The following is a 12,386-nucleotide window of genomic DNA, read 5'->3' as shown; positions in this document are numbered from 1 at the left end:
CATAGAAAAAATGTTTTGAAGTCTTAATTTGTTACTTTTTGTAACTCTGAGGGTAGATAAAAGAGTCAGTTTGTCTGCAAAATGCCACACTGGAAATGAATGTTTGAAAAGTTTTGTTTGTTCTTTGCTCCAGACATCTGTTCAGCATCATAGATCACACTGTGAAGCATCAACTCACAAGTAGGATGGGGCAAAATTGTATAAATAAAGCATCCCAATGAAACACGCTCAGTCTGTTTAACAGTCAAGTCTGAAATTATATCAGACCCAAACATTAATTAATTAATTAATTTTTTTAAAAGGATCTCAGCCATCAAGTAATGTTTACACAGGATGTTAAAAGGTGCTGATTGACTGGTTCTATTTCAGCTGTCACTTCTCTCAGTGGGGGTCTTTCCTTAAAGACTTTAGAGGGGATGTGCTCCTTGTTTAGCACCTCATTGTCCTGCAGCCGCAGTGTTTGTTTAGGAAGGAAGTGGCAGGCAAGCTACAAGTCTACATCATTCATGATGCCAAAAGTAAATGCACCAATAAGCCAAGAAGCAAGGATTAATTTGATAAATAATGTTTATTCTGCTCACAATATGAAAGTTCAATAAATACAAAGATCTATATACAAAAATAAAATGTTAGAATACATATTTTGTTAAAAATAACAAAAAAACAGAGGTTTTGTGCATAAATCTTGTCATTGTTGCAATGAAAAGGGTTCAGTGGATTGATCACCACATCTCTCAACACAGTCCAGAGAAGGTGACATTTTGGTTTTGTTGCTGTAGCATCCAGTACTGCTCGCTATTCAAGCAAACTCCACCTGGAACCTGACAACAGAAGACAGTTTTTTATTAGAAACTCATTTAGCTTTAACATGTTGGAGAACATTTTGGACTGTAATCAAAAATTGTGCTGCAAATCTTTATAGAAAATATTTTTTCAATAATATATGTTATGTTTATTATATTAACATACCTGATATGAATTCTGCAGAAAGGGCTGCTGGGCTTTGCTCATGGTGTTACAGCTTGGCTCCTCGGGACTGTAACTGGCTGCTGGCTGACCCAGGAAATTGTTGAAGGTTTGGGTATGCTCCACTGAGTTTGAGGATTTCTTCTGCTCCAGCACTTCCTCGCTGAGGCCCAGTTGGGCTGACAAGAAAGAGATGTAGCGAATGGTGAGGCGCAGAATCTCAATCTTGGTCAGAGTCTGGCCGGCTGGTGCCACTGAATGTGGGAGGTATGATCTGAGGTGATGCAGAGCCTTGGTCAAATCCCTCATCCTCAGCTTCTCCCTCTCGCTGGCAGTCTGGCGCTTTTTACCCGGGTACCTGGATCTGGACTTCTTTGTTGCAGAAGAGGATTTGGAGCAGAGTGGAGTCTGGTGAGTGAGATGAGGTGCTGCAGGGGTATTAAAGATTAAGCAGTCCAAGGGATCTTGTTCACTTCCAAATGTTAGGAGGGAAGTAGGGGAGAAGCAGAAGGAGTCCACAGAGGAAGTAGGAGACAGGCTGTTGCCAGTGCTGCTGTAACCAGCGTCTGAGGCAGGATCAGAAGCCAGAGATTTTTCTAACAGAGATTCGCAGTCAAAGAGGAAAGAGTTCTCCTGGAGTGGGAGAGGAGAAAAGTAGGATACCTCCATTGTGGCTGCTGTAGGCTCTTCTTTGAGAAGTCAGCTGTTAGTATGTTGCTGGTAAGGCAGGCAGAGGATACTGAGGAGGTACATGGAGGCTGCTCCATATATGTGGTGGGAGGTGTGAGGTTGCACCTCTGACAGCCACCTCTGGTCCTGAGAAACTCTGGGACCACAGATAACACCTAGGCTAGGGGGTCCCATGGGAATCTGGCATGCTTCAGCACAAGGTGTAACCTGGCAACTTGCGTGGTCATTATAAACTATACAGGTTCACACTATATGCTCCCACAGCCTGGGAACATGACCCTGGCACGACTGGGGTTGTACCTGGGTCACAGGTTCTTCTCTGAATCTTAGAATTTTATTAAAAAACCCAAAGGCACCGATTGGAAGCAGCAAATGTGTATGTTACCAAAAACACATCTCAATTTCTCCACAAAAGGAAAAATGTTCACTTGCTGCTTCATGGATGCTCACTGAATGACCATTCAAAATATGATCCTACTTAAAAAAAATGCTGATGATGTAGCTGTTTACTAACTGTTTTTAGTTCTGGCATGTGGTAACAGAGGTCAGGCTGGAAGAAGTGTGTCTGGGCAGCTGTGAGGTGTGAGGATTTTGCACCTTGAGCTGTTTGGACAGCAGCAGTGCTTCTGGAAGGTAAAACTGTGGATCATCAAGAACTAATGCCAAGATAATAAAAACAGGTATGATATTATTGTGGATATTTTTTTCATGTTGCTGTGCAGTATATATCTGAAATTCATCTTAATTATGCTCAATAACACCTATAACTACAAACACATAATATTCACACAATCACATCCCTTCACTAATTGCCCATTGGTGGGTTTTGTTTTCACTCATGAACCATGGATCTGAGTCCTGAGCAGTGTTCCCACAAACCAGCGCGTCACATTTGTCTCCTTTTCTGCAGCAGAGGTGAAACCTATGTCTAGGAAGTGCGAACCCGTTTCGCACAGCACCCACCAACACACTTCCCCAAGACAAACAGCCACCTTAATTCAAAGAAAACACTTTTTTTACATTTACATTTGAATGTTTTTTGTTTTGTACATATTTCTGATGTTGCCTATTGAATAATGTTTTTGAGAGCTTGGCCAACTTTGGTTATTTTGAAACTTGATTTGATTTTTTTTAAATTAATTAAGCTTCAAAGGGTTTTAGGAGACACTAAGCTAGTCAGCTCACTTAAACATTGCAGTCTTTTGTGCTTAAGAAGGTTCCTAATGAGCGAACAATAAAGTATCAAAGTGACAGCCACAATATGAGTTGGACATCTGATCTAGATGAACAGAGTGTCGGTATTTATTCATTCCAGAAGAAAGCGATTCCACAATCCAAAGCAAGGCACCATCACAACATCACTGGCAGGAGTTGTAGTGTTTCACATAAATTACTGTTGTGTTTTCCATCTTATTTTATCATTCGCTGAAGTGTGGATATATTTCGAACTCCCAAAAACTGGGTAAACTATGAATGCTATATTAATGTGATCAGATCTGCTTAGAAATAAAGTTTCTGAGCTATACTGAAATGATCAAAGAGACATTAAAGTCCACAGCTGGAAGAAGGAATAAGTCCGGGAGAGGTGAAAATTCTGTGATGCTGTAACAACTGGTTCATTCTATTTTGTGACCACTGTTATATATTTATGATTTCTCTGGATAATATTTTTCCTCATTCACCAACACAATAAGTACAGACAGGTGCATAATAAATTAGTGCCAAAATTATGCTGACAGACCGTTCAGTTCAGTTCAGTTATCAACACGATAAAACAATGATCTTTAAATTTCAGTTTGTAGTTTTGTGTTATGAATCCCATCCTGTCCTTATTGTTGTGGAATATAGCACAATACTTGGGATTTCGTGTAGAAGATTTCATTGAAATTTTGAAAAGTTCCATTGAAACAAAATCTACGTGGCGGCCATGGTGGTGATGAAATCAGTGACTCAGTAATCAAATAACAAAGACAAGACAAAAACACTTCAGGACAACGTTCATGATGACAACATTCAAAAGAGGGGAAGCACTACAGGTTGGCACAAGTAAAATTGCATACAGAGTCTGTTAAAACACACACATACCGGCAAATGCACATGTGAAGATAATGTTGGCACAGTTGCAACCTTAAATTTTAGATGTACTTTTTGCAGTTCACCCTCAGAACACTGTAATTTCATTACAGCACGTTACATAAAGCATTTTAAATTTCTGTTGATTGGGGCTGACCTTTTTTCTCTAAGTCCTCATGAATTTTTATTTGTTAATGAGGAAAAGACAATGGACATAGTGTAAGCAACTAAAGCCTACAGTGACCTTTGACCTGTGCCACCGTTAAAAACAACATTGCATTTATGTCTTGATGCATGCTCAATCATCCAGTTAAGTAAATCTCCAAAAGTTGATTCTGTTCATCTGGACGTAGCATTTTCAGTGGGAGAAACGTTGCATTTATATATGTTTGGATTTATATATGTTTTATTATTCATTCATGTGTTTCTGTTACATATTGAATGAACTACCAGCTGGTCCAGTGCTCTTGTTACATACAAATGACTTTTTTAGCACAAGCACACAAAGGTGCTATATGTAAAGATATATATATATATTTTTTGACAGAACTCGCTTCAACTCTGTATTCACATTTTATTCATTAATTTCTTTTTCATTTTGAACTTCTGCACATTTTCCCCGGCTGTCAACTGTCTTCTTCCCTCCCAGGCCGGTGATAAAGAGGATCTTCCTTCTCTTAATCCACATTAGCTCTGATGTTGTTTACTCACATGTAATGAGTGAATAATCAGCACAGCGGTGCTAACCCTTTCATCCCAAACCCTTTTAGCACAGAGTTTATTAACTCTACCACGATGAAAGACCTCAGTGAGAATATTAGGCTTTGTGTTAGGCTTACTGCTCGCATATCAAATGAAGCACATGTAGGTGGCAAATGAAACACTGGGGCCTAATTCTCCAGCCTGATATGCAGATCCACTATTCTCTATGAATATTAAAGTGCTCTCAGTGGGCTTAGCAGGTAATTAGGGCATGAGGTGAAAGAAAAGGGAAAGAGCAGGGAGGGATCCTAGTCTAGACTCAGTGGTGCCAGGAACCTCTCTGTGTTTGCAGTGCCCCATTAACAAAGATACACTAAAAGAAAACTAGATAACCAGTCACAGAGACTGATCTCTGACATGTTGTGGAGATTTTTCAAGTACTTTAGCCCCCCAACAGAGACATTTTTAAGAGGCTTCTGGAAAGGCTAGTTTCCGGGGTATATGTGTGTGTTTGCACTAAAGAAAGATGACTGAACTTGTAATATTCAAATGAAATTTTTATTTTTCTCATTTATGTGAAATAAACAAAAACGACTGTTATTCAAATATAAGGCCAGGCAGTTTCATATAGAAAGAACTTTTGTACACACAGACGTTGTGCGGGGAAATTAAAGCAAAACACAAGTTTAAAAAAAATGAAATCAAAACAGCACAATTCAAACTTACACCACTACAGTCTGGTGTTCATAACCTAAAAAATGATGACAGAGTGATACAAGAGCAAAAGTAAATAAGATATGAAGATAACATGATTCGATTTGATTTGAAGATGACGGCTAAAATAATAAAAGAGAAATGAATCCATATGAAAAGTAATGATTATTTATGGATTATCATCTACTGGAAGATGTGGGGTGCTGTTATGGAAATCATTTTCTTTTTATGTTATTAATATTTTTCTGTATGTGTTTGCAAACTAGTTAAGGCTATAAATGCCTTCAATGTGGCACAGTTCACGTAACATACTTATCCCTAACAAAACTGAAATGAAACAAACAAATCCTGAACCCAATGAATGTAAGCTCAACCAGTGCTATAATATAATATAATATAATATAATATAATATAATATAATATCATATCATATCATATCATATCATATCATATCATATCATATCATATCATATCATATCATATAATATCATATCATATAATGTGAAATTCCCATCTAAAATTATTTTTTTAAGCTCTGTGAAATATTATATATTTTATTGACTATATATATATATATATTTACTAACACAGATAATATTTACCATTATAGTATTTTTATGCTAATCATATTTATTGATAATCCAATGATTCATATTTATTTTGAATTGTAGGAGAGAACTCAAACTGATGCAGCCTCACATTTAATCAAGATAAACTGGTTGAGTAGTTTGTCGATATTTCCCTCTATTATTCCCAGTAGATTGTTGTTTTATTCTGAATTCACATTCGTGTTCCTTTCAAAGTATTACAGCTACAAATGAGTGTGGGAGATGGGTTCTTCTCCTCTGTATTTGTTACCAGCAGAGGGCGCCCTCTGGTAAATCCCCAGAGCTCCATGCTGCTTTCTCAATACTAAATTATACAAGAATGGACACAAAATATAACCACAAACATACATGTTTGTTTTTTTATTGTCAAAAGTGCATTCAAAAGTGTGCTCACTTATATTTTATTTAGCTGTGTGTTATCGCAGTCTTTCCTTTTTCACATGTGCACACCTCATCCATGCACATGAAATGTGAATGAAAGAAACTGACTGGCGTATTGTGCGAGAGAAGCTTCGAATCCGGACAAGATATTTTATATTTAAATGGTTTATTATAAATAGTGGTATACAGAAATAGAAAAATAACTGTTAGTCATATCAATATTTACATGGAATTTTTCAGAGGAGAAAATAAATAAAAGATAGAATTAGAAGGATTATTTCAAATAAATAACTTGATTCACAGTGAGGCAGTAAACACAGTAAAGTTTTTGTCTTTTTCTGCTGAGGATCACACAGAGATTGGAGCGTTCAACCCCAGTACTCCCTTGGAACCAGCGGGGTGCAGAAGTCTTTGCCACACATCTGTTTTGAAGAAAGTGGAAGATATATTAGTATTAGAAACATGCAAAAAAAATTATTGTACTAACAGTGAATTCTGAATTATGTGACTGATTTAATATTCACAAACCTGACAGGAAGGCTGTGGCACTGGAGGCGACTGTAGGATACCGTCCATGCTCATATCTCTCTGGGGAGCTTCATTGTATGGTCTGTGGTGCTGATCCACTCCAATACTACAATTCCCAGAATGCAGCACAGTATTCTGGCTATAACATGGTGTTGGGTACAGGCTGCTCTGGATCAGATTCTGGCTCTGCATCTGAGTCACTTGTCCTCCTGTGGAAGCACTCTGGAAGTAGCTGAGGATGTCAGTGGATGACGTGTCACTGACTGAGGTGTCTGCTCGTTCCCTCCTCTGAAACAGCACCTCTTCGCTGAGGCCCAGCTGGGATGAGAGGTAGGAGATGTAGCGGATGGTGAGTCGGAGGGTTTCTATCTTCGTCAGAGTTTGTCCGGCAGGTGCCACTGAAGGTGGAAGGTAGGACCTGAGGTGATGTAGAGCCTTAGTCAGATCCCTCATCCTTAATTTCTCCTTTTCGCTGGCGCTCTCCCTCTGCTTGCTCCGGATCCGAGTGGGCCTCCCAGTCCTGCGCCCACGTCCGGACAAGGAGCACGGTGAGGACTTGAGGCTTTGGGAATAACCGGTCTTGGCTCCCATGGGAGTACACTGTGGGAGCTGCTGGTAGCCAGGAGAGAAGCTGGAGTCCATGGAGTGGACAGGAGAAAGTGTCTCTGGGGAGGAGATGCTGGAGAGGTCCGAGTCGGAGAACCACTGGTACTGCAGACTGTAGTCAAGGTGAGGAACTGAGGAGGTATCCATGTTGTGTTAAAGGGTCTCAACAGTGTGACCGGAGAGACTGGAAAGCTTTAAGTGCTCCTCAGCTCTGCTCCAGTGCTTTATAAGCCCAGGCCAGGCCACAGAGGTGCGAAGTGACACCTCCACAGATTCTCACAATCACTGTCTAAGCAGAGGCTACTGCCCCTGAACACACACACACACACACACACACCATGAGTGGGACCCTGTCTCTGTACCTCTCCCTCTGGTTCTCCCTCTTCTCTGAATCTGGGAAAGCTCAGCTACAGCAGTCGACGTGTGAATTTTGACTCCTTCTGAAAACAATAAACAGATTTTGGTTTTTTGGCTTTTTGTCCCTGCAGCGGGCCAGATGCATTTTGCACATGTTTAAGGGATTTGTTTGGAATAATCTCATTTCTCTTTCTTACATTCACTTGCTAACAAACACACACACACAGGCAAACATGCAAAAAGGTCAGCGCACTCAACAATATGACAGAAGAGTGTGAAGAAGACATACACTGCTGAAATAAAGCAATGATATACGATACAGAAAAACCTGCCTGTATGCTGACTTAACCACAGTTTTTTACATTGGCTCCTGAAGATGGATGTTATGTGCATATGTACTTCACACTAATCTGCAAAAGTACCAAGAAAAGTCAACGTTTACTATAAATTAGAAGTATGTGGAACTTAATCAGGATTCTGATCCATTATCAGCAAATATCTATCAACGAGCTAAATTAGAGTTATTATAGTACTGTTATTATAGTTTCTACTTAGCTTTCCATTTCCATTTTCAATTCTCGGTTAGGGTTTCCAAAGTTGGGTTCTTCTTTAGTTACAGTTTAGTAGTAACATGCAAGATTTACATTCAGAACAGGTTTTTATAATGCAAACACTTAAACATGTATTTCAGCAACCAAGCAATATGTTGCATGAGGCTGTAAACCCCGACACCCTGTGTGATCAGCTCTTAAATTCTTCTGTGAAGTGCAGTTTATGCCTAAATGCATGTTTTATGGATTTAAACCAGTTGAGGCAAGCCCAGATATTAGACTGCTCCTATTATCTGATTCATTTCGACGTCAGATGTAGCAGGTTGGTCTGTGCAGGGTTTGAATTGGGTATGAATATTGTTTATGACTTTATTAAAACACAACACTAAAAATATTAAAAGCTAGCGTGCAGAATGAAAACGCTAAATCGAGAGTCTGGGATTGTGTGTTGTTTTAATCATGTGTGGCATGTATTTGAACAGTGGATGTGCTGCTTCAACAGGTCTTTGCCTCTCCTCACCTCACTCTAGCCTTGAACCTGACAGCGTCCTCTATTCTTCACTTCATCTCCTTCATTTTACATCCCACCATTTCACACCTGTGTGATCATTTTATTGTCACAGCAAATCAGGCGTGAGCGCCAATCCTCTTCTGTCTTTACCTCGATCGGTGAACTGAAACCGCTGCTCTTGTTTTATGTGCTTCAAGGAAGAAAAGTTATGTCCTAAATGGCTAAAATGCAAATATAATGAGGTTTAATGGAGCCTAATGAACCTCTGTTATCCAGTTAAAGCTGAGGTGTGATTATTTCACACTCATGGGAACTGATGAGTCTGAAGGCGTCACTTCACACCTCAGCAGTGAGAACCAGGAATGCTGGAAAATATAGTCGCTGGTAACCTCTCTGTGTCCCCAGTCTTTCTGTGTTTTCCCTGGAAAAAGCTCGGTATTAAAGGAACAGTTCACCCCAAAATTCCCTTTAAGTGTTCTATTTTTTCCTCTGGTCTGTAATTTCCATTATTTTGATGTGAGTGTTCAAGTTTTTGAGAGATTATACTTGATTTATGGTGCTAAAAGTACCAAATTAAGACATTTGAAAAACTAAACAGAATTTATCTTTCTGGAAATTTTGGCTAATGTACTTAGAATAATACACAAATCTTACTGTGAACAGTTTCTCGTACGAACTATTGTCTTTCCACTACACATTACCAACCAAGAGATGGGTGAGACCCACAAACTCTCTACACATATAGATATATGGCTTTTTCTTCAAGGATAAGGCTGGTAGAAATAATTCCTACATTAAATGGCTCACAGTAAGTTTGTGGATTTTTAACTAAAGGAAGATTTTTGGAAAGAGACATTTCTGTCAAGTTTTTGAAATTTCTTTTTATGTGTTTGTACACTTTAAGCAAGGCCAGGTGAGCACAGTTTAGTTCCAATATATCCAAAGAGAAGGCAAACATTTCCCCAGTTCATATCTCCCAAAGGGGAGACCAGTGTGCCTTCTGTCCCCTTAAATAAAAACGATTGCCCTACTGAGGGCTTTTTATGGGGTAGATTTAGAACATAACAGAGATGATAAATTTCCCATTTTAGTGAAAAACTAAAGTTTTAAATTTTGCATTCTTGTCTTAAAAAAATATGGCATCTTAAATCTGAAACCTATTCCAAATAATAAAACAACTTCACTAAAAAAACAACATGACATGTTTACTGATTGTCTGTGAATGCTGAGTCTGTGCATTTATGCTTTTTCACAGCATTTTCCAGTTGGATGCATCCCCTTTTCTGAGTTAGGAGGCAATTTGTCTTTCCTGTCTGTGTTGGACTGTTTGCTCTTTATTAAATCATCTATTAAACATCAAAGCTGTCATAAATCCAAACCCTGTTCAACACAGCAGTTAATTCTGTTCTTTCCAGTTGGCTTTGTGTCAATGGCGTATTCTCCTTGATGGAGAATTGGCATGCTGTAAAGCAGGTGATTAAATAAATACATGTTTGTAGACAGTGTCCTCCAGCTGGGAGCACATTCAGTTGTTCTGACTAGAAAACTGAAGAGCTGGAAGCTCCAGAAGGCTTAAATATGACAGATAAAAGGATATAAGTGTATAATATGATACTGTTGTGGCCTGAGCTCAGAAAGTGATGGATAGGTATGTGCTATGTCAGGCTGCAGGCAGAGTGAACTGGGTTTGAACCCGCTGTTCGACCCTGCCAGTCACTCTGAGCAAGGTGAGGCTGTGGGAGCCTGGCTGAGAGTTTGGCACCTCTGGGTGGATGCCCACCCACAGAAGGCTCAGAGGCTGGGCTGCCTGCCACCTGTCTGTGCCTCCCTCAACCCCACCACGACCTCCAGGGTGTTCCCTCTGCTTGGACTAAAATCTAGTTTGACATCATTTATAACATCATTGTTTGGATATTCTGGTAGTGACATAGCAAATAAAATTTTTAAAAAAAGATAAGACATATGAAATTTGATGAATCACTGTAGAACACGGTAGAAATCAAACATATTATACATGCATGCATAGCAAAATAGTTTGCATAACTACATTATTTTGACTTTTATCTCATTGATGTGAAACTCATTTCAGGAGCAACAGTAAAAGAAAACTTTATAGCAAATATATCACTGTGCACAACGCTGTAGTTCGCGACTATTATGGCTCTCAAGGGTTTTAGATAATTCAGGTTCTCTTGATAGTCAGATACACAATTTCAGGGTTAGGTTAGTCTTACTGTGATTTCTCCTTCATGTGAAACACCAAATATCTTCAAGAAAGATTAAATTGCACAATATCATTGGACTGATAGAGGATAGGTTTGGTTATGGGGGGAATTTTGTTGTTGTCGTTGTTGTTTGTAGAGATGTTAGACATGTTCAAACCTAAAAACAAATCCCAGTGCCTGCTACAGTTTCCAGTTTAAAATAGGTTTCCTCGAAACAGTCTGCAAGAATATGCAATGGATGTTGCTCTATAAGCAGAAACATGAGTATCAGCTATCGCAATGGCAGTGCACACAATTCACTTGGGTGACAGAACAAAAACATTTTGCTAAATTTGGTCAAGGCTAAAAGCCTTTTTTTCAAATTCCAAGAATCACTGCATTACCTTAATTGCAGATCAATTGCGAAACATATTAAATATATTCATTTTAAAAACAAAGCAATCAAATAAGACTTCACAGGAAACAAAACGGAGGTTCTGGGTGTCAGGCCGCATGTCTCACAATCATGGTCTACACTACACTGCAAGTCAGGCCTCCCAAGTGGACTATAAATTAATATTATAAGAGTAACTACTTATCTGTGGTGTCTACAACTATCCATGTGGACATCCAAGGCATTATAAACCTAGATTTACACTTTTTGCTACTGTGTGGACACCCATGTAGCTGCAATGCAAGGGCGCCAAAGGAGTAAATGAGTCCTACAAAGAGACTAGAAAATGATGATGATGACTGAGGATGAAGAACTCTAATGTGCCGAAAAAATGTCAGTCTGGTTTTTTCTTCAAGAGCCACAGCTGCTTTAGTTATAATACGTTTAGAGAGCTCACAGGTTAACTCAGAGGTCTCATTATTATACAAATGGCATTGATGGAGTTGACAGAGGCAGTTAAACATAGCAAAAAACAAAGTTGTGAAAAGCAGTATCACTTTAGTCCTATGTGTCCCAAATTCATGCGGCAATAACAGCTATTTTGTTAGATTCCGTGTGTGTTTGTGTGTGTGTGTGTGTGTGTGTGTGTGTGTGTGTGTGTGTGTGTGTGAGTGTGTCAGTGGGTGAGGTGGCATGTGAGCGGAGCACATTTTACACCCTAGGTGTGAAACAGTGCTGGAACCGGAGGGGTCAGCCAGAGGTGCACAGTAAATTTCATCTAGTTGTTAGAAAGTGACGTTCACAGAACATCAAAGAATCCAGCTGGCCAACACGACTGAGGTAACTTCTTCTCCAAGCAGGAAGACGCTGTCAGGCTGTAGAAATAGGTCAAATTGCACAAAAGTCAGTATGAGATTAAATTTAAATATTAGCTTCAGAGACAACATTTCACTGGCCTCTACAGCCATGAGACATTCTGATAAGCCTGGTAGACACATCAGCAGAGTGTCTTTCACACCTTAGCCAGAGTAAACACATCCTCCTACTACTGGCACTTGCTCACACTTGTGTGCTGCCATGTTTTTACTAGTTCCCCACAAT

At 39.3% G+C, this 12,386-nt stretch overlaps 2 protein-coding genes across 2 annotated transcripts; both read right to left on the bottom strand.

Moving 5' to 3' along the window:
* Positions 1–734: 734 nt before the first annotated feature.
* Positions 735–1,635, bottom strand: LOC146393240 (uncharacterized). Its single transcript, XM_084925191.1, has 2 exons — positions 970–1,635; positions 735–821 (listed from the first exon to the last, which is right to left on the bottom strand). Exons 1-2 carry the CDS (start codon positions 1,633–1,635, stop codon positions 735–737), a joined length of 753 nt encoding a protein of 250 aa, XP_084781317.1.
* Positions 1,636–6,502: 4,867 nt separating this feature from the next.
* On the bottom strand, positions 6,503–7,415 carry LOC146393239 (uncharacterized). The gene is made up of 2 exons (XM_084924614.1): positions 6,663–7,415; positions 6,503–6,556 (listed from the first exon to the last, which is right to left on the bottom strand). Exons 1-2 carry the CDS (start codon positions 7,413–7,415, stop codon positions 6,503–6,505), a joined length of 807 nt encoding a protein of 268 aa, XP_084780740.1.
* Positions 7,416–12,386: the final 4,971 nt, after the last annotated feature.

The sequence above is a fragment of the Perissodus microlepis genome, chromosome 1 (assembly GCF_051167445.1).
Source record: "Perissodus microlepis isolate ML-2025 ecotype Zambia chromosome 1, ASM5116744v1, whole genome shotgun sequence".
Classification (NCBI taxonomy): Eukaryota; Metazoa; Chordata; class Actinopteri; order Cichliformes; family Cichlidae; genus Perissodus; species Perissodus microlepis.
Note: the sequence above shows the minus strand (reverse complement) of the source record. Positions and strands in the feature narration are given on the sequence as shown.